This window comes from Ogataea philodendri (assembly GCF_020536065.1).
Source record: "Ogataea philodendri strain CBS6075 chromosome Unknown scaffold3, whole genome shotgun sequence".
NCBI classification, from domain to species: Eukaryota; Fungi; Ascomycota; class Pichiomycetes; order Pichiales; family Pichiaceae; genus Ogataea; species Ogataea philodendri.
The window spans coordinates 283,205-302,941 of record NW_025764099.1 but is presented as its reverse complement, the minus strand read 5'-3'; the positions used below and the strand labels follow the sequence as shown (position 1 = coordinate 302,941).

Sequence of the window (19,737 nt, the reverse complement as noted above, 5' to 3'; positions counted from 1 at the left end):
AATGATCTGAAATCAATTAGATGTAAAAGAAAATATGGCCGGAAAAAAAAAACCGGTATATTTTTCAATTTTTCCATGAATAAATATACGTCGATGAGACACCAGACACAGACGGTGTTCTGGCTTCAACGACGGTTGGCCAGCGACGCTAGGTCCGACTCCATGCTGAAACTGGTGTCGTACTTGAAGTCTCCGTCAACAGTCCCCTCGATACCCAATAAAATCGCTCTGCCCAGCTCGATCGAAGAGAGAGAAAACTACAGGAACCCGTTTGTATGGTTTCGACTTAACGACACCTTGAACGTTGCTCTGGATTCGAAAAAACATAGATCATCCTACTACGACCTCGTGACCGTTAAGGACAAGGTCTCCAGAAGTCCCAAGTTCACCAATCTGGGTGTTCTGCAGATGGTGGCTTCAAAGACAGGCAGAATCGCAGGAAAAGCATTGGACACTGTTCCGAGCACAGCTTTGCACCAACAGACCCAGTTACCATCGGAGATCCGCGACAAAGTCGTCGAGATGTCGTCCAGGGTCGATGTCCCGGAAATCCTAGAGTTCCTCACCTCAACGCTCGACCGATACACCCACGCAACGCTTGTCTGTGGTCTCCTGACACTCAGCGAGCAGATAAGTCCCGAGTTTGAGCAGAAAGTGGTTAGCGTCTGCTGCCAATCGCTGGAATTCTACGACAATGCCGAACTAACCAATATTTTCAATGCATTAATGAATCTAAACAAGCACAGCTACATCCAACAAGTTATTGACCAGCTCAACCAATCCAACCCGACACAGAGCTTCACAAGCGAATGCCCGTTGCAGTTGCAATCCCAGCTGTTGGAGTTTGCCATTTTTCACAACGACTTTCGTCTTGCTGCTCAACTCCTGGTATCGCTTCTGGAAAGAGACCTGGTTCCGTCCAGTGCTGTTGTGGAAAGTTATATTTCGCTCATTAATAACACGGCAAACGCAATCCAAGCAGACTTTGAGAGCAGGAAACTGGTTTTCATGGCGTTTATGAAACCTCTTGGATCTGCGTTCAAGTTCCAACACGAGCCAATCTCGGCAGTTTCTGTCGAGTCCATCTTTAGCTGGTTCAACGAGCAGGAACTGTTCTGGGGACTCGAGTACTTCCACCGTGTGCGTGCTAAAGCCGAAGAGATCAACAACATAGCAGTGACACACTTCTCCAGATTGAACGCAGACGGTTCTTCTATGCAGAACGCTGTTTCGCTAACGTCTCTGATCGGACATCTCAAACACTATAATTTTGCTCCGTTCGACGACAGCTTCAAGAAAGCAGTGCTGACGCTGTATTGTCAGTACCAATCGCCGGTTGCCGCACAGATGTGGCTGCAGCAACTTGAAACTCCGTTGACTAGCGAAGAAAAACGGTTCCTTGTTGACGAGATCTCGAAAACCAGACCAGATTCCTCGATAGCCGACAAACAGCATATAGATTTGTTCATAGACTCGATAAATGGCTCATAGATTGGCCCATTTCTCCACAAACCGGTCCTCCACTCCCTCTAAACAGCTCTTGAAGGGAACAATCCGTAAATTTTCAATTTCAGACTTGAACTGCTTCTCAACTGACGGACCTGCGCCAGCTAGAGATGGCATCACCGGCTGCTGCTGCTGTTGGGCCATCAGTTGGTTGACCAGTTCTCCATCGTCGAGGATCAACGAGTATATACTGCGCAAACCCATGAGGTTGACAAAGTACCATGAAATAGCACTCACATAAGTAACGTCCAGATCTGGGGTGTCGATACTCTGTTGGAGCATGCTTTTGAAGTTTCCGGTCAGGTTGAACGGCAGACGCATCACGACGTATCCTTTGAAGAAGTAGTTAACCCACCACATAATGAGGGTTTGCGGCACGTAGTTGGCAATGTTACCTTTCAACATCTGGAACAAGAAATCCGAGGAGTTTGCGTCGGCGAGCGGATTTTTCACCTCGTTTGGGTTGGTCGATGGTGGCTCCTTAAGATACTTTGTGCCGCTGTATGCGGTGGCAAAATACTCAATTCGGTTAGAAAGCTCTTGTTTGTACCAAAACACGGAGAAGTTGCGGCGATAAGTCTTCAGTCTGGTCAAGTGTTGTTGTTCTCTAAGTAGTTTATAATCTTGCAATTTGAGCTTCGGTTGCAGCAAAACGGAGATGTACGATCGCAGAATACCCACAAGCACCATCACCACGGAGATTGGTAGGAGCACCCATAATTTGAGCGCCGAGTCCAGTAAAAGATCGGGGACAGTCATTGAGGCGGAAAAAATTAACGAAACATTATTTTCTTGATGCGTCTTAGAATAGCAGCCATCCAGCTGAACCCGTTGTTGGGGAAGATCGAGGAGAATGTGCGGACGGCTAGCAAGCTGGTTGAAGCAGTGAAGAGCAAGAAACCGGATATTGTGATATTCCCCGAATTGGCACTGACGGGGTACAACTTTACAAGTCCTAGTCACATCGAGCCATTCCTGGAGCCTCTTGGTTCAGGGCGGTCATTTGAGTTTGGACAGCTGGTTTCAAAAACGCTAAATTGCCATACGTTGTTGGGATACCCTGAAAAACACCTCTCGTCAATCTATAACTCTGCTGTGCTGATCTCGCCGGAAGGAGCAGTTGTGCACAACTATAGAAAAACGTTCCTGTACAAAACGGACGAGACATGGGGCGCCAAAGAGTCGCCTGCGGGGTTTGAGGCGTTCGAGTTCGAGCACAACGGACATAAGATCAAGTCGACGATCGGCATTTGCATGGACCTCAACCCGTACAAGTTTGAGGCTCCGTTCCAGGCTTTCGAGTTTGCCAACTTCTGTCTCCAGAATCAGGTGCAACTGGTGCTGGTGCCAACGGCATGGATGAGTACAAGCTGGAGCGAAGACTGGAAAGATCAAGATAATTATACAAAGCTATTCGAACAAAAAGTGCCATTTGAGATTAACACAGACCCGGCTTCCGAATCGTCCATCTTGGATCCAACAGAAGTTCCATATGATCGCACTTTACCAGATAAAGAAACCGCAAGGTACTGGCTGATCAGGTTCCAACCACTGTTTGCCAACAGACACAGGAAGATGGCCGTGGCAATCTGCAACAGGTCGGGTGTCGAGACCGAGCTCATGTACGCTGGATCGTCGTCCATCTACCAATTTAATGGCGAGCTTTACGAGGATGGGGTGGATCTGGACGTTCTGGGAAGCCTGGGACAAGGCGTGGAAGGTGTTCTGGTTAGAGACGTGGAGCTATGATGGAAGCGCTTTATTTCTTCAGCCGTTTCTTCAACTCCGCAAGCTCCTCCTGAGACTGGTTATAAGCTCTCCGCCAACCTTCGGCTTCACGATAAGTTTTTTCCAGCTCGGCCTTCAGCTTTTCATTAGAATTTGCAAGCTCGCTCACAGCCTGGTCGGTGATCAACTTCTCCAAAGTCCACTTCTCAATGTTGGAGTCCTCGTTCTCCTTCAGTCTTTTGATATACTCGACGGCACGCTTAAGAATCTGAGACTTGTTATGATCCTGCGTTGGTAGCAATTCTTGTAGTTCTTTTATTCCTTGGTTGATGGTCTCTCTTCTTCTCTTCTCGACTTCCTTGTGGTTGTTCTTGCGCCAGGTATGCCATTCCTCGGACCCGGCTGTCGGTTTCAAAGTTGGCTCCAATGGCAACGTTGTGCTTTGCGGAACAGTCATGGTTGGAATCTGCGGCCTGGTAGACTTCTCCAGGCCAGAGATGGACTCCGACGGTTGTTCTGGCTGCGTGTTTTCAATCTTGACGCGTTTCACCTTTTGTTCCTCTTCGCTGGACATGGTAACTAAACCTAATTCTAACTTGTTTATTTTTTGTCAGGTGAGCGAAATACACATGACCGCCGGAATGTGGCGGTGAAACTATAATTATAATTTCACCGCATCTTATCTGAGCAATGTGTCGTCCTGCTGAATGTCCACTGTGTTCCAGAACGGCCTGGGTTGGCTGTGGTCTGCACATTCCGAGAGCAATGAGTCAGTCTGCTGCTGAGACGTGGTGCACCTGCAAACATAAAGACGACGATTTCCCAAAGGAATATCCTCCTCGGGCAGGCGAAGGTATTAAGGCATAGTTCAATACACACTCTATTTCTTTCTCTTATAGATCTTGTCAAGGAAAGCGGTCAAAACCTGTCCCTTGAACCCTCTGGACTCGTCGACCTTGGCGATCTTGGCACGCAGTTCAGTGGTGATCTTCTCCTCGTACTCCTGGTACAATTGGTCGATCTTGAGCTCGTTGAAGAGCTGCTTGCACTTGGCCTCCTTGGCTGCGTCTTTGCGGCCATAGTTCTCGTCCAACAAAGCTCTTTGCTCTGGGGTGCAGATCTGGAGGGCCGTGTTGATCACCCACGAACACTTGTTGTCCAAAATGTCGGTTCCAACCTTACCAATGTCCTCTGGTTTTCCAAAACAGTCGAGATAGTCGTCCTGGATCTGGAAGTACTCACCCAATGGGATCAAAACGTCGTGGGCCTGCTTGAGGTCAGCATCGTCGGCAACACCAGCCATATACATGGCAAGAGCCACGGGCAGGTAGAACGAGTAGTATGCAGTTTTGTAGATGACGATGAAGGAGTGCTTGCTCAAGGAGAACTTGGAAAGGTCGACAGAGTCCTCTGGAGCGGTGATCAGATCCAACAATTGTCCCAACTCGGTTTGGAAAGTCACGTCATGGAACAGTTCCAACAGGTTGACGTAATAGGAGTCCTCTCTGAAGTATTTCTTGAGCAACACGTACAAGGCACCTTCGAGCATGAACGAGTCGTTGATGGCGATCTCATTGACACCTTCGACTCTGTACCAGCAGGGTTGACCTCTTCTGGTGATAGACTTGTCCATCATGTCATCGGCAACAAGGAAGTAGGCCTGCAACAACTCGATACACCAGCCGAGAATTGCAGTCTTCTTGTACTCCTCCTCGCTGAAGTCATCGAGCGACTTGTAACCTTTCAAAAGCGCATAAGTGTCCACCACCGACAACCCTCTGTTGAGTTTCCCACCAGGGGTGTTGTAGTTCAAACTGCCCTTGAACCATTCAATGGCATCTTCCGGCATTCCATATTGCTTGGTAACCGCAACGAGGTCGTCGACCAAGTCTGGGAAGACGGCCAAAAACTTTGTTCTTGATTGTGTTTTGTCCATGGTTTATATTAGTCGTTTAAATAATTGAAAGAACGAGAGAGCACTAAAAAGGTAAGGGTGAAAAAATTTATGTGAAAAAAAAATATTTATCTAGCATGGCACAGGAATACGAAAGCACTGCTCTGAGCAAAAAGGAGCAGCGCAAGCTCAAGAAGATGTTGCTTGAAACTGCTTCTGATGATGAGGAGGAAGAAGAACAGCTGGATTTGGAGAAGCTGAACGAGAGCGCCGACGAAGATGAGTTGGAACTGGATCAGGAGTCTGACATTCCTCTTTCTGATGCAGAGATCGGTTCTGACGACGACGTTGTTCCACACACCAAGCTGACTGTGAACAAATTGACAGCCTTGAAGCAGTCGCTGGCCACTTTCGCGTACCCTTGGGACAAGCTCAAGTTCAACGAGCACCAGACGGTGACCTCGTCCGAGGCAGTTGCTCCCAAGATTAAGGACGTTGACGACGACACAGAACGCGAGCTTGCTTTTTATAAACAGGGACTGGAGGCTGCTGTCGAGGGACGCAAGAAGCTTCTGGCTTTGAAGGTGCCATTTACTAGACCAAAGGACTACTTTGCAGAGATGCTCAAGGACGATTCACATATGGACAAGTTGAAGGCCAAGCTGGTCACCGAGGCTACCGAAAAGAAGGCTAGAGAGGAGGCCAGAAGACAGAGGCAACTCAAGAAATTCGGAAAACAGGTTCAACACGAGACGTTGCAAAAGAGACAGAAGGAAAAGAGCGATGCTCTGGCAAAGATCAAATCGCTCAAGCGTAAGAGACAGAATAATGAGATTGGTGACGACGAATTCAATATCGCCGTGGAAGAGGCTGCAGGCGATGCTTCGGATAGAGGACGCAGAGGAAGCAAGAAACAGCGGGTCGAGTCGAAGTTGAACCGCAAGAAGCCTCAACGTCCTGGAAAGAGCAAGAGACATAGAAGAGGTAACTAATTACGCTATCATTAATCATCGTTTTCTATACAATACCTGCTGTTTGCAGCTTTTCGTAAATGTCTGTGTCGACGTATTTCTTCAATGAAGGGACGTCTTCTATTCCCTTCATCTTTCTGGTCTTCAAAGTAAAGTCTCGGGACAAAGAGTTGATAGGAGCTGGTTTCAAAACAGGAATGTAGCAGTCCTCGTCCAGTGGATCACCAGGAACAACGTTCCAATGGCTGAACACAAGCTGACACATGGCCTGGCCTCGGGTGTACATTCTAATATCTGTTTCCAGTCCAATCGACTCAATGACGGGAATGTACCCGTAGACTTTGTACAAGGGAGTTCCTTCCACAGGGAGGTCTTTGGTGATTGTTCCTCTTCTCTTATCCAAAAGCTTGTTCAAAGCTGGAACGACCGAGGAAAAACATAGAATTTCAATCTCGTAGATCGGCTCTAACAGTCGAGGAGTAGCCGTCATCATTGCAGTGTAGCAGGCTTTGCGAACCATTTGAATAATTTGAGCTCCATTCGCTTCGAGGAAGTTCGAAGAGAGTGAAGCCTCGATAATACGGAACTTGACACTCTTGACAGGCTCATCGCACAGCGGGCCTTCCCTGGTTGACCATTTGAATCCCTGCACTATCAGGTCTCTCAAACTGCTCAATCTTGCCTTATCCGTCTCTTCGGGAAGTGTATCGTCGTTCAAAACACACGTTCCTGTTTCATCTGGCCCAAACGTCCATATCGATCTGGCAGCCAGAGAATCCCACCCGTACTTGGTTCTTAACTCTTTGGCCAGTACTCTTTGAGGAACGTTGGTCACCAGAACACCAGAGTCAATGTCCTTGGTTATCTGCTCTTCAAGTGGTTCTGCAATCACAGTGATGCTGTTTTTCTTGTTGGTGGATTCGCTCACGATCTTCACCTTGGACATGTCCAAACACGTTTCAGCGAATCTCGAGGTTGGATCGCCAACTTTTAGATCGACACCGGCATATAGCAAACGCAGGTCATGCAAAAGACAATCAAGATACAACTCTCCGTAACCCAGAATGATGTGCTCGCCGCCTTCTTCAACCTTCACCTCGCAACCAATGTACGATCTGTTGAGCTTCTTCAATCCATCGATAAACTTCGACAGTTCCGAGGGAACAGCCGGTTGCACTGGGATCTTGAAAACTGGCTTAGATATCATATCCAATGGTTTGAAGATGTCGAGAGATTCGGATTTGAATTTGGTGTCAAAGATTGTTGCAGTTTTGGTGATGAATGAGTCAATGTCATGGCCAGATATCAGACCAATCGACCCGGCAGGGATGCCTTCAACGTTGATACGGTAGCGGGAGCACCCAATGAACGTCCTACGAACGTCCTGGACCTTGATATCGTCGGTGAATTCAGGACTGTAGTTTTCTCCAAGAAGAAGCACAGAGCTACCAGCTTTCAGAGTTCCCGAGAGAACACGAACCTGAGCGTAAAAGCGGTTGGCGTCCACAGAATCAACAAGTTTCGCAACATATGCAATAAGCGGTCCATCAGGATCGCACTTGGAGATCTCGTTAGCAATGGTTTCCGGAGCGGTGCTCTTGTAAAGTAGGTTAAACTTGTGGGGATTGTTCTCAACGGGAGACAGCGCGTACTGCACCAAATCCACAAATGGTGTAGATACTGTGCCAAAGTACGCAAAAAAGACTTCCTTCAGAAGTAGCTGAACGTCTAGCTGGTACTTGGAACGGTGAATCGACGTGATTCCATGGACTGACTCCAAGTACGACTGGAGCTGTTTTGGAGTCTTTGTGAGCGTCGTAGTTGTCAGTTTGTAGATCGGATTCAAAACAAATGACACAAATGTTCTATTGTTAGCCGCACCTGCTTTGTTCTCCGGACGAATAGTGAACTTCTTATCAGCATAATAAATATCTCCCCAAAGTTTGGAAGCAAACGAATCCACGTCGAGTTTGGAATTGGTGACGTATTTTTGCGCAAAGCTGCGAAGCGTGAAACAGAAATTAAGGGTGTGCGAGCTGAAACAAACGTTATTCAGCTCTGGAGACAGTTTTGTGGGTCTGGAGTACTTGGAGTTCTGAACAAGTTCAGATGATGCAATGTATTGGTTGATCTCGTGGATGACGGCCCGAAGTCTATAATATGCATCCAATGGTGGGAGCCGTAGCTCCAGAATCAATCTGTCGATTTTGGAAATGTTCAAACTCATAGGTGTATTGGTTAGCAGACAATGATCGATAGCCAGTTGCAGTCCTCTAGTCATACCTTCCACCGAATCCACAACAAGCATGGCTGTATCTGCGAGTCTTATGGCAACGGCCATCTCGTCCACAAAGTTCACGTGGCCCGGAGCGTCCAAGATGTTCACCACTCTGGAGGTTTGTTTGAAATCGGGCATTAATAATGTTATACTGGACGTCTTGATGGACAGTCCTCTTTTGATCTCTATGGTATGGTTGTCTGTGTATCTCATGGGTTTGAAGTCCTTGGCAAATGGCGTATCCAAGTTATGCGTTTCATGGACCAACATGTCTAGAAAAGCGGTTTTCCCAGAATGAAGGCCTCCTACCAAGGCTATATTTCGCACCCTCTCGGGCAGATATGACAGCTTCCACATGTAATCCTTCGAGTAGAATGTCTCTGGTAGTTCAGTCTCCTCGATCTTGAAATTACGCTCAACTTCGGGCTCAACAATGGGCTCACTAATATCCTTTGCATCGGTAGTGGCTATCACTGTCTCGACATCGGCACCAAACACCTCCTGGAGTCCCGGCTGGCGAACCACCAGTTTGGTTTGTTGATCATCCATTTCTTCATCGCTAGAAACGTCGGTGTCTGGAACACCAATCAGGTTTCCAAACTCGTCATACAACTCTTCCGACATGGTGAAGATATTTTCTAAATAAATAAATTTATTCCCAAGCCTTCTCAGACAAAGAAAACACATATTTTACTCGAGCTTATTATGCAAAATCCTGAGCCGGTGATTTATTCGCTGCTGCCCAATTCCGAGAGGTTGCGAAACATCAGGGAACATGTGCTTCATGACCTCAACGATATCTGGCAGGACGACGACCTCACCGAGCAAATTGAGCATTTCAAGTACAAACAGGAACTCAAGAAGACCTTTTCCTTTGGGTCCATCATTGGTCTGGGATTCTCGTTGATGAACGTTCCATTTGGAATCTCGTCCACGTTGGCAATTGGACTCGTTTGTGGATCTAGTTTCACCATTTTATGGGGATGGGTTCTGTTCTCCTTTTTCACCCTACTTATTTCGCTGTCCTTGGGAGAAATTTCAGGCAAGTTCCCGAGTTCGGGAGGAGTTTACCATTTCAGCAGCATCTTGGCCAACGAAAAGTACTCTCTCGTTAGTTCATGGTTCACTGGTTGGTACCTTGTTTTGGGAAACTGGCTCATGTTCATTTCCTATGCATTTGGTGGGAGTCAATTCATTTTGTCGATATTTGGGCTTAAAAGCAGCGATTACAAGCACGATGATCTGTTTGTGTTGCTGCTCTATTTTGCTATCATCATTTTCAGTGCACTGGTCAACCTGAAGTTCCAGAAACATCTCGAAAGAATCAACAAGCTGTGTATTTACTGGACCATCTATACAGTGCTAGTGATGGATTTTCTGCTGATGCTATTCAGCTCCGACTTCCACGATATCAAACACATCCTCACCAACTTTGACGCATCCCGCAGCGGCTGGCCTGCGGTGCTCGCATTCTTCATCGGAGGAATCCAGTTCTCCTCGCTCACCTTCAACGGATATGGAATGATCGTTTCGATGAGTGAGGAAGTCAAAACCCCAGAAAAAACGATTCCTCAGGGTCTGCTGGTTTCCGTTCTCGTTAGCAGTCTGACCGGTCTCATTTTTATCATCCCGATCTTGAGTATCCTGCCCGATCTGCAGCTGCTTCTGGACGACAACCCAGACATCTTCCCTATCGACATTGCTTTCAAGCTGTCCACAAAATCGTTCTTGGTTTCGTTTGTGTTGGTCATTTTGATTGTCGGATCCTCTACATTTGCTACTATCGGCTCTCTCACTACAGCCTCCAGAACTGTGTATGCTTTGGGAAGAGATAGAGGACTCCCTTTCAACCAGCTCTGGGAACAGGTCGATACCATGGCCGACGAGGAGATCGTCCCGAAAAACGCTCTCCTGTTGTCTGTGGGTGTTTCGTTCATGTTGGGATCGTTTTCGATGGTTTCAGGAACCGCATTCAATGCGTTTGTCGGCTGTGCTGTTGTTGCCCTGAACGCTGCGAATGGCATCCCGATTCTCTCGTCCATGCTCAACAAACGGCGCAAAATCAGAGGTTCTACATTCAAGCTACGCAAGCTTGGATACCTGATCAACGGACTGAGTGTGATTTTCATCCTGCTAACGATTGTGGTACTGTGCATGCCTCCGTCGCGCTACATCAACATTGCAACCATGAACTATGCGGTTGCAGTGTTTGGACTTTTCAGCATCCTTATTGCGGTGCTCTACTATTTCTGGGGCCGCTATAATTTCCACGGTCCACTGATCGACCACGATTACCAGGCAGAGTCTGCGATCCCTACAGCTTTAGAACAGGTGCCGACACCAGATGATCCGGAGCCAAGCGACGAGGACAGGTTTGTTCTTGAAGAGAGCGAGTATATTACACACGATGAACCTACCCAGGACGAAGACACAGACACGCTGTTTGATCTTTCTCGGACACAGAGCTCCACCGACGAAGTGGACGACTTTGGCCCAGATAAAAAATCCGCACGATGAATAATGAATCGACTCTTGTATATTAGAAAAAAAATATTGAAAAATTCGTAGAAATTTATCACCGGGGATGTATTTAAGAAGTTACGGTGTGAGGTGCGTGAGACCCAGCACGGTGTTTTCGTCGCGACTTGTGCGGTATGCCTCTGACGATGTTCGCCGTTCGCGGTTCAAAAAGCCCGTGCCGAAACCGCAACCAGAACAGCCGATGGCCTCTTCAACACCAAAGAACTCGCCCAAGCCAGATAATAAGCCAATTGCTACAAAGCCGGCCACTGCTCCGAAAAAGAAGACCGAACAGCAAATTCCACGGCAGCAGAAACAGGAGCCACGCAAGAAACAGGATAAGAAACCAGCTGCCCGGACCAGCCAACCCACCCAGCCCCAAAAGGCGTCGGTGAAGGTGAAAGCGAAGCCGAAACAGAAACAGGATGCTGCCACGAATCGGCCCAAGCTGGACGTTCCTAGTTTCCTTACGGTTGCCAACTTTGCGCAGATCCTCCGTGTGAGAGTGCCGGAGCTGCTTCAGAAGATGGCGGGTCTCGGTTTCGAGGACATGACAAATGACTTTATTCTTGATTTCGAGACCGCTTCTCTCATTGCCGACGAGTACGGGTTCGAAGTCAATACTAACGACGACCTTGGTGCAGATCTGTTCCCGGCCCCAGAACCAAAGGACGAGAAGCTGCTCAAACCGCGTGCTCCCATAGTGACGATCATGGGACATGTGGATCACGGGAAGACAACTATTCTAGACTATTTGCGCAAATCGTCGATTGTGGACGGCGAACATGGGGGTATCACGCAGCACATCGGTGCATTTGTGGTGAAAACCCCGGTTTCCAAGAAAACAATCACGTTCCTTGACACTCCAGGCCACGCTGCGTTTCTGAATATGAGAGAACGAGGAGCCAATATCACCGATGTGGTTGTTTTAGTGGTTGCAGCTGAGGACTCGGTGATGCCCCAGACTAAAGAGGCGCTTAGACACGCCAGAAATGCAGGTGTGCCAATGGTGGTTGCGATCAACAAGTGCGACAAGCCTGACGCCAACCCGGACAAAGTGGTGGCCGACCTATCTGGCCACGGAGTCGAGGTTGAAGATTATGGTGGAGAGGTGCCAACTGTTCGTGTTTCGGGAAAAACAGGTCTGGGAATGGCCGATCTGGAGGAAACCATCGTGACGGTGGCAGATTTGCTCGATCTCAAGACACAGGAAGATAAAACGCCTGTGGAGGGATGGGTTTTGGAGTCGGAGGTGAAGAAAGGGCTTGGAATTGTGGCCACTTTTCTTGTCATGAAGGGAAAATTGAAACCAGGAGCAATTATCGTTGCTGGCCAGACATGGTGTAAAGTGCGGGTGATGAAGGACGAGTTCGGAAAGCCATTGAAAGTTGCCGGTCCGGCCACTCCTGTTGAGATCTCTGGATGGAAGGATATCCCCGATGCTGGTGAAATGGGTCTCGAGGCACCAACTGAAGCTCTTGCAAAGAAGGTGATTACGAATAGAGAAAAGAGAAAGCTTCTATTGGAAGAAGCCTCTCAGATTGAAGAGATGAACAAGCGAATGAAGGAGAGAATCGAGGCTTCTCGTCGTGAGGAGAAGATCCGCGAGTACCAACAGGAAGGACTGACTATTGACGATATCAAGGAGCTTGAGCCGGAATTGTTTGATCTTGAAGCAGAGAAACAGATTGTGGTTCCCTATGTCATCAAAGCAGATGTTAGTGGATCTGCAGAAGCTATTGCTCAAAGTATCACCGGTCTGGGTAATGACGAGGTGCAGTCGTCTATCTTGTATGAAGAAGTTGGAGCTCCAACCGAGAGCGACATCGAAAGGGCCAAAATTGCTGGAGCACAAATCCTTGCGTTCAACGTGAAAGTCCCCAAGAACATCATCAACAGCGCTTCTCTAGCCGGCGTGGAAATCAGAGAGTTCAAGGTGATCTACCATCTGATCGAGGACGTTCTGGAAACTCTCACGTCGAAACTGCCTAAGAAGTTCGAAACTAAAGTGTTGTCAACCACCTCGGTGAAACAGCTATTTGAAATCACACTCAAGAACAAAAACAAGATGACTATCGCAGGATGTCGTGTGACGAACGGTGTTTTGAAGAGAAGCAGTGTTGTCAGAGTGATGAGAAAGGGAGATGAAATATTCCGTGGAAAGATTAAGCAATTAAAGCACGAGAAAGACGATGTGGCAGAGGTCAGAAACGGAATGGAGTGTGGATTATCTCTGGATGGAGATATCTCCTATGAAGTGGGCGATGTGATTGAAAGCATAGAAGAGGTGGAAATTAAAAGGCATTTGTAAAAACTTGTTTATAGCATGTATTATATTTCTTTGGGTATCATTTGACGTCTTTGCGAGTCATAGAAGCTGTCTGTAAGAATCATTTCACAGATCCTGTAGATTTCGTACAATTTTGAAGACGTATCGCTTGGGAAATCGAGCTTGCTTTCGAACTTTTGCAGAAACGTTTTTTTAGACTGGTTGAATTGGAGCTGTGACATCATTTTGAGCAGCCAAGACGTTTCGTCTGAGCCGTTGTAGTTAGCGATTAATGCACTGAGAGTTTCTGGCGTGGAATTGAACAGGAACCGTAAGATCTCCTCGATTTTCAGTCTGTCGATCTTGAGCTCGTTCAGCTTTGAAAATAAAGAGAGCAGATCGTACTCGAGGAACGTTGAAGAGGATTCGGACGGATCGTTCGACTCGACAATCACCGGGATCTGCAGTTTTTCTGGTTGTTCCTCGATAATTTCTTGTTGTTCCTCAAACTCTTCTTCGATGTGCTTCCCGTCGAGAGTCAAGGATGTTGGTAGATGCAGAGAATACTGTTCCAGATCCGGCACCATTTCCCGCTTCCGCACCCAAACGCGCCTGCGAACAAAATTCCCAAAACGACCTATCCCCTTCCACTTGCGACTTCCAAACCTGATATGCGAATAAACCCATCCCTCTTGATCCACGTCTTTAATCATTAGAATGTACCAGTGATTCCAGCTCCATTTCCAGCTCTTACTCGGCAAAGGATAAAGGTTCAAACTTGTGATAGCGTGGCCCTTAAGGGTTTGGAATTTGGGCGGGTCCAGAGGATACAACAGCGATTCCTTGCTGTACATTGGAATACCCAACATGGTGGCTCCTCGTTGATTCTCTATGATGACCTCGTACTTGTGCGATTCCGACTCTGCGGTAAACTGGTCCTCGAATCGACTCAGATCGGTCAATTCTGCAGCTTCATCGGTGAAATGAGCCAGACATTCAAAGAACTCCTCGCTATCTTTGAATTGAGGAAGCTTTGTTAAATGTTTTTCGATCTTGTCGTAATGCGAAACCTGTTTCTCCATCAATGACTCATTCAGGAGACTATTTGTCACCCAACGGGCCGGAACAGTAGACAAATTATCATTTTTCCCGGGCTCTTCAGTTGGTATATTATCCATACAATAAGGGGAATCAAACAAATACTCTTGCCCTTAAAAAAATATACACAAACTTTTCACAAGTGTTTTGTATAGGATGTCCAAGTCCAGGGATAATTCAAGTTCAATCACTCCTCCTTTGGAAAACGGGAACCTGGTGCTATACGACACCGAGCCCGATGCTACAGAAGAGGCGCTGAGCACTTTTGTCAACCTGAAGAACAATGTCTATTGCGATAGCATCAAGGACGTTTATTCAGCAGCTGACGAGTTTATGACTTGTGACTGTACCGAGGACATTGGCTCTGACGGTGAGAATCACGCGTGTGGCCCGGACTCTGACTGTATCAACAGACTGACAAATATCGAATGTGTTGATGGACAGTGCCAAACCTGCGGAGACGATTGTCAGAACCAACGTTTTCAAAAGAACGAGATCGCTCCAGTCTCGATCTTCAAAACTCAGCATAAAGGGTTCGGTATGAGAGCCGACAAAGATATTCCAGCACAAACATTCATTGTGGAGTATAAGGGAGAGATCGTCGATAACGAGCTGTACAAAGAGAACAAAGAGAAATACTCCAACGAGGGCATCAAACACTTCTACTTCATGATGATCCAGGATAACGAGATCATCGACGCCACTAAGAAGGCCAGTATTGGGCGGTTTTGCAACCACTCGTGCGATCCAAACGCATTTGTGGAGAAATGGGTGGTGAATAAACGGTTCCGTATGGGCATCTTTGCCAAACGCAAAATTCTCAAAGGCGAAGAGATCACTTTTGATTACAACGTCGACAGATACGGTGCCGAGCCACAGAAATGCTACTGCGGTGCGGCAAACTGTTTGGGTGTTATGGGTGGTAAGACCCAGTCCGAGAGTGCCAGACTGTTGCCTCATACAATCTCCGAAGCCCTGGGAGTCCGCGCAAATGTTGAGAAAAAATGGATCAAGGACCAAAAGAAGAATGGAATTAAGGTTACCCAGGACAATATCGACTCGAACGTGAATGCGGAGTTTGTCAAGTCTTTGATCTTGGATCCTTTGACTTTGGGCGACGTCTCGAAAGTGGTGAGTTGTTTGTTGCAACCGGATCTTGATTTCATAGTCATTTCGCGTGTCATCGAGAGATTCACGCTGTGTGAAAATTACGACGAGATTGTGGAACGGTTTTGTCGTTTACATGGAATGCAAGCTCTGAGCACTGCAATCAAGACTGTTTTGAAACCAACGGGCTCCAAACTATCGATCAAAGAAGAAGAGCTGTTCAGCTACATAATCAACATCCTCCTGCACTGGCCTACTCTGCGTGCCAGGAACTCCATTGCAAACTGCAAGATCGACGAGCTCTTACTTGAAGTGCGAGGCAAGAGCAACAACCAGGAGACCAAGACCCAAATCGACCAGTTATTGAATGGCTGGAAAGATCTGGAGCTTGTTTACCGGATCCCCAAGAAGAGCGATCTTGGTGATGCTGCCAACACCTCGACCAACCTGGACGACAGAAGAACACGATCCACTTCTGCTCCGGCTGCAGAAACTCCGGAGCCGGTCAACACCAAGATCGATGGTGTTGCTCTACCACCAGGCTGGGAGTGGGCAGAGGACCCGTCCACCAAGGCGATTTACTACTATAACAGGACGAAAAACATCACTCAGTGGGAGAAGCCAAAGCAGATCGCCATGCCAAGCAAAGTCACGGACGAGGAGGAGAGAAAACGGAGACGCGAGAAGGAAAGACAGAAAGAAGAGGCCAAGCTCAAGAGGCTGGAGAGAGAACGGCAAATGGCTCGACAGAAGGAGCTTGAAACCGAGGAAAAACGGATGAGCATGTTGTCTTCGATCATTGCAGAGGCCTCGCTCGAAAGACCTGCCTCGCCTGTGGTCAAGAAAGAGACGGATCACGTGAGCTCTGTGGAGAAGCAGTGGACCAAGCTGTTTGCTGCTGCTGTGCCCAACATGATGAAGAAATACCAGTCTGAGATTGGCCGTGACGGGCTCAAGACGTGTGCTCGAGACGTGGTGCACACGCTTGCACAGAAGGAGTTCAAGAGACACGCCGACGAGACTCCTCCAGACGAGCTAAGCGAGGAGAAAAAGGCCAAGGTCAAGCATTTCGTGAAGGAGTACATGGCCAAATATCTGTCGAAACTGGAAGAGAAGCGCAAGCGCAAGGCCTCCCAGTCGTCGTCCGAGTCCAAGCGCGCTAAAGTCTAAAACTTTATCGTCAACCTAGATAATGTACAATATACTCTGTTTTATATAGAAGCTGGCTGTGCCGATTTTTTATTAGAACCAAATAATATCTAACGATGGATGTGGAGGCGGTACTAAACAAGTATAACAATGCCACTGTGCTGCTGATGGGTCTCAGACGGTAAGTTTTTGTTTGCGGATGATGTATTGCTAACCGGAAAGGTCGGGAAAGTCGTCAATTTGCAAGGTTGTTTTCCATGACATGCAGCCATTAGATACACTTTATCTTGAGAGCACCACCAAGCCCACCACGGAGAATTTCCGGTCGTTGATCGACCTAGCGGTCATGGAGCTTCCTGGTCAATTAAACCTGTTTGAGCCGTCGTTGTACGACTCGGAAAAGCTGTTTTCGTCCATTGGCGCACTGGTTTACGTTATAGACAGCCAGGACGAGTATCTCAGCGCTCTGCAGAACCTGGCCGTGATCATCAAGTACGCATGCAGCGTCAACTCGAATCTGCACATTGAGGTCCTCATACACAAGATCGACGGTCTTTCGGAAGACTTCCGTTTAGAAACACAGAGAGATATAATGCAACGGGTCGGCGACGATTTGCTCGACTACGGACTCGACGGAGTGCAGATCTCGTTCTACCTCACGTCGATTTTCGACCACTCTATTTACGAGGCGTTCTCACGAATTGTGCAGAAACTCATCTTTGAGCTGCCAGCTTTGGAAAACCTGCTCGACTTGCTGATGCAGTACAGCACTCTGGACAAAGTGTTTCTCTTCGACGTGAACTCCAAGATCTACGTGGCAACTGACTCGTCGCCCGTGGATATCCAGACTTATGAGGTTTGTGCCGAATTCATCGACGTGACGATCGACCTGGACGGTCTGTACGAGTCAGGGTCCGACGCAGAGCCAAACACCAACCCGCAACCAACCAGATGCGTTTCCAAGCTCCAAAGCGGGTCGGTGCTTTATCTACAGCAGATGATCCGTGGCCTGGCACTGGTTGCAGTGACGAGACTCGAAGACGAAAACGACGCAAATGCTTTGGCCGTAATCGACCATAACGTCTTGGTGTTTAAAAAGAGTCTTGAAAAATTATGGGAGCGGAGCAGAATCCAATAGCCCCAGCTCTCCGCATCTTGTATTCCTAATATACACTTAATCTTCTCTGTGGTCTCTTCTCTGTCTTTGTTTCTCGTTCTCGATTTTGTTGTTGATCAACATGATGGCCTGCTGAATGGCAAACGGACTGGAGCTCATCAAAGTCAGCTTCCGCTCAGTGGCCCCAGGAACCTCGTCGTTAACCTTGACGTAGCAGCCTGTGATGGTACGGATATCCTTGAGGTTTTTGCCTCCCTTGCCAATCACCAGCCCGATGTGCATCTGGGGAACGTAAATGTCTTGGCTCATCTTCTCCTGGCCAGCACCAGCGCCCCCTGCAGGCGGCGGAACTGCGCTAGGAACGTACTGTCCGTACTGCTGGGGCACAGGTTGGCCCATGTATCCGGGTTGCACCATCGGCATCATCTGCGGTGGGTATCCTCCCCCATATGGGATCTGCTGTGGAGGAGGAGCCGCGGCAGCGCCGTTCACCGGTCTGCTTGGCTGCCCGTAGTTTGCCGGGTTATAGAAAATCGCGTTCGCAAGGTGCTGCTTGTGGTCCAGCACCGTCTGGGCCACGTAATACGTGGCTATGTGAATAGCATCGGCGACTCCCGTGATGTGGAGTATTCTGTCTGTGGAGGCAGGGAGGATCTGATCGCTGGCCTTCAACGCTGCCGCCGAGTTGTCCTCGATCTCTCTAAATCTAGCACCCTTTTTGCCTATGATGTAGCCAATTATCGTGTGAGGGAACAGAAGCTTGAGATTTATCTGTTTCGAGTCGACGGTGGAAGCCTGGTTGAACGGTTCGTCCATAATGGCTCTCGTGATGAGTCCGAAAGCCTTGGCCACGTATTCGGCCGCCCCACGCACGGTAATCACGCGCTCGGGGATTCCTTTCAAGTTTTCACTCACATTGACTCGGGCGTTGGACTGCTCCTTGATCTTGTTGATGGTGTCTCCACCTTTTCCAACAATTGCGGCCGTCTCGTTGATCGAGCACAGCATTCGGAAGTGCACGTACATTGGCTCGTCTGCTGGAGGCCGTTGCTGCGACGAATTGGCGCCGCTATCCGCGGGAGGCGGCTGCTCTTGAGGTCCCTTGTTTTCCTCCACAGAATGTTCTATGTTGCCGGATCCGGCCCCAGAAGGACCGGAATGGCCTTCTTCTTTATCCGAGTCACTCGGCGTGGGAGTCTCGTTGTCGCGGGCCACGCGCTTGACGGTGTTTTCCTCTCCTCCCTCGTTTTTCCGTTTCAGCATGCTGGAGACGGTAATCTTTAATCTCCCACAATTTTTTCGTCGATGAAATCTCGCAGGGCCACGACCAGAAAACTAAACATTTTGTGCAACTGGGGTCCATGACGGAGGAAGAGAAAAAGACGCTGGAAGAGTCGGTGGCCGACTACCAGGAGTCGGAGGACGATGATTATGATCCAGATGCCAAGGAAGAAAACGACGACGACGAAGACGACGATAAAGACCTCCCCAGGTACGATAACCTCGAGTCTGGCGGATTGATCCGTACCAGGAGACAGAGGCTGGAGGAGAAACACGAGAAGTCGTATGAGAAGCCCAAGGAGTCCTCAGTGGATGTGGATTCCATTTGGAAGGAGCTTAATCAGTCCAAGCCCAAATCGTCGCCAGAACCAAAACCCCTGTCCCAGCCTACAGACTCCACAGATACCGAAAAGATCAAGATCACCAGAACGTACGAGTTTGCGGGCGAGACCGTGACGGAGGAGAAATGGGTGGACGCGAACTCGGAAGAGGCCCGTGCGCACTTCAACTCCACGAAACTCAAGGAATCAAAGGAGTCAACGCCGGTTCAGCCTCTGCCTAAGAAAAAGGCCCCAAAACGGAAGCGGGCAAGTTTGCTGGATGACGTGATCAACAACGCTTCCAGCACCAAACTTTCCACATTGGAGAAGTCGCGACTCGACTGGGCTTCGTACGTGGACAAGTCGAAGATTGGAGACGAGCTGAAATTTAAAAATAAGGGAGGATATTTGGACCAGCAGGACTTTCTCTCAAGAGTCGAACACAGACAGGACCAAAATTACAAGGACGCAAAGAAACATAATTAATTTTCAAAATCTT

At 48.2% G+C, this 19,737-nt stretch overlaps 19 protein-coding genes across 19 annotated transcripts; 11 read left to right on the top strand and 8 right to left on the bottom strand.

Annotated features, from left to right (window-relative positions):
- Positions 1 to 93: 93 nt before the first annotated feature.
- OGAPHI_005648 (uncharacterized protein) lies at positions 94 to 1,491 on the top strand (the record flags this gene model as incomplete). Its single annotated transcript, XM_046206852.1, has 1 exon — positions 94 to 1,491. The coding sequence occupies one exon, from the start codon at positions 94 to 96 to the stop codon at positions 1,489 to 1,491; it is 1,398 nt and encodes a 465-aa protein (XP_046059485.1).
- Positions 339 to 3,149, bottom strand: OGAPHI_005647 (uncharacterized protein; the record flags this gene model as incomplete). Its single annotated transcript, XM_046206850.1, has 4 exons — positions 339 to 665; positions 751 to 1,110; positions 1,510 to 2,490; positions 2,913 to 3,149. The coding sequence occupies 4 exons, from the start codon at positions 3,147 to 3,149 to the stop codon at positions 339 to 341; spliced, it is 1,905 nt and encodes a 634-aa protein (XP_046059484.1).
- On the top strand, positions 2,302 to 3,255 carry OGAPHI_005646 (uncharacterized protein; the record flags this gene model as incomplete). The annotated part of the gene is made up of 1 exon (XM_046206849.1): positions 2,302 to 3,255. One exon carries the CDS (start codon positions 2,302 to 2,304, stop codon positions 3,253 to 3,255), a length of 954 nt encoding a protein of 317 aa, XP_046059483.1.
- A 10-nt stretch (positions 3,256 to 3,265) lies between these two features.
- On the bottom strand, positions 3,266 to 3,808 carry OGAPHI_005645 (uncharacterized protein; the record flags this gene model as incomplete). Its single annotated transcript, XM_046206848.1, has 1 exon — positions 3,266 to 3,808. One exon carries the CDS (start codon positions 3,806 to 3,808, stop codon positions 3,266 to 3,268), a length of 543 nt encoding a protein of 180 aa, XP_046059482.1.
- OGAPHI_005644 (uncharacterized protein) lies at positions 3,690 to 5,155 on the top strand (the record flags this gene model as incomplete). The annotated part of the gene is made up of 2 exons (XM_046206847.1): positions 3,690 to 3,744; positions 4,134 to 5,155. The coding sequence occupies 2 exons, from the start codon at positions 3,690 to 3,692 to the stop codon at positions 5,153 to 5,155; spliced, it is 1,077 nt and encodes a 358-aa protein (XP_046059481.1).
- Positions 4,115 to 5,170, bottom strand: OGAPHI_005643 (uncharacterized protein; the record flags this gene model as incomplete). Its single annotated transcript, XM_046206846.1, has 1 exon — positions 4,115 to 5,170. The coding sequence occupies one exon, from the start codon at positions 5,168 to 5,170 to the stop codon at positions 4,115 to 4,117; it is 1,056 nt and encodes a 351-aa protein (XP_046059480.1).
- A 95-nt stretch (positions 5,171 to 5,265) lies between these two features.
- OGAPHI_005642 (uncharacterized protein) lies at positions 5,266 to 6,120 on the top strand (the record flags this gene model as incomplete). The annotated part of the gene is made up of 1 exon (XM_046206845.1): positions 5,266 to 6,120. The coding sequence occupies one exon, from the start codon at positions 5,266 to 5,268 to the stop codon at positions 6,118 to 6,120; it is 855 nt and encodes a 284-aa protein (XP_046059479.1).
- A 25-nt stretch (positions 6,121 to 6,145) lies between these two features.
- On the bottom strand, positions 6,146 to 9,001 carry OGAPHI_005639 (uncharacterized protein; the record flags this gene model as incomplete). Its single annotated transcript, XM_046206842.1, has 1 exon — positions 6,146 to 9,001. The coding sequence occupies one exon, from the start codon at positions 8,999 to 9,001 to the stop codon at positions 6,146 to 6,148; it is 2,856 nt and encodes a 951-aa protein (XP_046059476.1).
- Positions 7,164 to 7,451, top strand: OGAPHI_005641 (uncharacterized protein; the record flags this gene model as incomplete). Its single annotated transcript, XM_046206844.1, has 1 exon — positions 7,164 to 7,451. The coding sequence occupies one exon, from the start codon at positions 7,164 to 7,166 to the stop codon at positions 7,449 to 7,451; it is 288 nt and encodes a 95-aa protein (XP_046059478.1).
- Positions 8,406 to 8,675, top strand: OGAPHI_005640 (uncharacterized protein; the record flags this gene model as incomplete). The annotated part of the gene is made up of 1 exon (XM_046206843.1): positions 8,406 to 8,675. The coding sequence occupies one exon, from the start codon at positions 8,406 to 8,408 to the stop codon at positions 8,673 to 8,675; it is 270 nt and encodes an 89-aa protein (XP_046059477.1).
- An 81-nt stretch (positions 9,002 to 9,082) lies between the features above and the next one.
- On the top strand, positions 9,083 to 10,894 carry OGAPHI_005637 (uncharacterized protein; the record flags this gene model as incomplete). The annotated part of the gene is made up of 1 exon (XM_046206839.1): positions 9,083 to 10,894. The coding sequence occupies one exon, from the start codon at positions 9,083 to 9,085 to the stop codon at positions 10,892 to 10,894; it is 1,812 nt and encodes a 603-aa protein (XP_046059474.1).
- OGAPHI_005638 (uncharacterized protein) lies at positions 9,764 to 10,506 on the bottom strand (the record flags this gene model as incomplete). Its single annotated transcript, XM_046206841.1, has 2 exons — positions 9,764 to 10,168; positions 10,252 to 10,506. The coding sequence occupies 2 exons, from the start codon at positions 10,504 to 10,506 to the stop codon at positions 9,764 to 9,766; spliced, it is 660 nt and encodes a 219-aa protein (XP_046059475.1).
- A 205-nt stretch (positions 10,895 to 11,099) lies between the features above and the next one.
- On the top strand, positions 11,100 to 13,208 carry OGAPHI_005636 (uncharacterized protein; the record flags this gene model as incomplete). Its single annotated transcript, XM_046206838.1, has 1 exon — positions 11,100 to 13,208. One exon carries the CDS (start codon positions 11,100 to 11,102, stop codon positions 13,206 to 13,208), a length of 2,109 nt encoding a protein of 702 aa, XP_046059473.1.
- Positions 13,209 to 13,228: 20 nt separating this feature from the next.
- Positions 13,229 to 14,344, bottom strand: OGAPHI_005635 (uncharacterized protein; the record flags this gene model as incomplete). The annotated part of the gene is made up of 1 exon (XM_046206837.1): positions 13,229 to 14,344. One exon carries the CDS (start codon positions 14,342 to 14,344, stop codon positions 13,229 to 13,231), a length of 1,116 nt encoding a protein of 371 aa, XP_046059472.1.
- A 76-nt stretch (positions 14,345 to 14,420) lies between these two features.
- On the top strand, positions 14,421 to 16,541 carry OGAPHI_005633 (uncharacterized protein; the record flags this gene model as incomplete). Its single annotated transcript, XM_046206835.1, has 1 exon — positions 14,421 to 16,541. One exon carries the CDS (start codon positions 14,421 to 14,423, stop codon positions 16,539 to 16,541), a length of 2,121 nt encoding a protein of 706 aa, XP_046059470.1.
- OGAPHI_005634 (uncharacterized protein) lies at positions 14,580 to 15,448 on the bottom strand (the record flags this gene model as incomplete). Its single annotated transcript, XM_046206836.1, has 2 exons — positions 14,580 to 15,239; positions 15,308 to 15,448. 2 exons carry the CDS (start codon positions 15,446 to 15,448, stop codon positions 14,580 to 14,582), a joined length of 801 nt encoding a protein of 266 aa, XP_046059471.1.
- Positions 16,542 to 16,636: 95 nt separating the features above from the next.
- On the top strand, positions 16,637 to 17,658 carry OGAPHI_005632 (uncharacterized protein; the record flags this gene model as incomplete). Its single annotated transcript, XM_046206834.1, has 2 exons — positions 16,637 to 16,651; positions 16,768 to 17,658. The coding sequence occupies 2 exons, from the start codon at positions 16,637 to 16,639 to the stop codon at positions 17,656 to 17,658; spliced, it is 906 nt and encodes a 301-aa protein (XP_046059469.1).
- Positions 17,659 to 17,694: 36 nt separating this feature from the next.
- Positions 17,695 to 18,900, bottom strand: OGAPHI_005631 (uncharacterized protein; the record flags this gene model as incomplete). The annotated part of the gene is made up of 1 exon (XM_046206833.1): positions 17,695 to 18,900. The coding sequence occupies one exon, from the start codon at positions 18,898 to 18,900 to the stop codon at positions 17,695 to 17,697; it is 1,206 nt and encodes a 401-aa protein (XP_046059468.1).
- Positions 18,901 to 18,998: 98 nt separating this feature from the next.
- Positions 18,999 to 19,724, top strand: OGAPHI_005630 (uncharacterized protein; the record flags this gene model as incomplete). The annotated part of the gene is made up of 1 exon (XM_046206832.1): positions 18,999 to 19,724. One exon carries the CDS (start codon positions 18,999 to 19,001, stop codon positions 19,722 to 19,724), a length of 726 nt encoding a protein of 241 aa, XP_046059467.1.
- Positions 19,725 to 19,737: the final 13 nt, after the last annotated feature.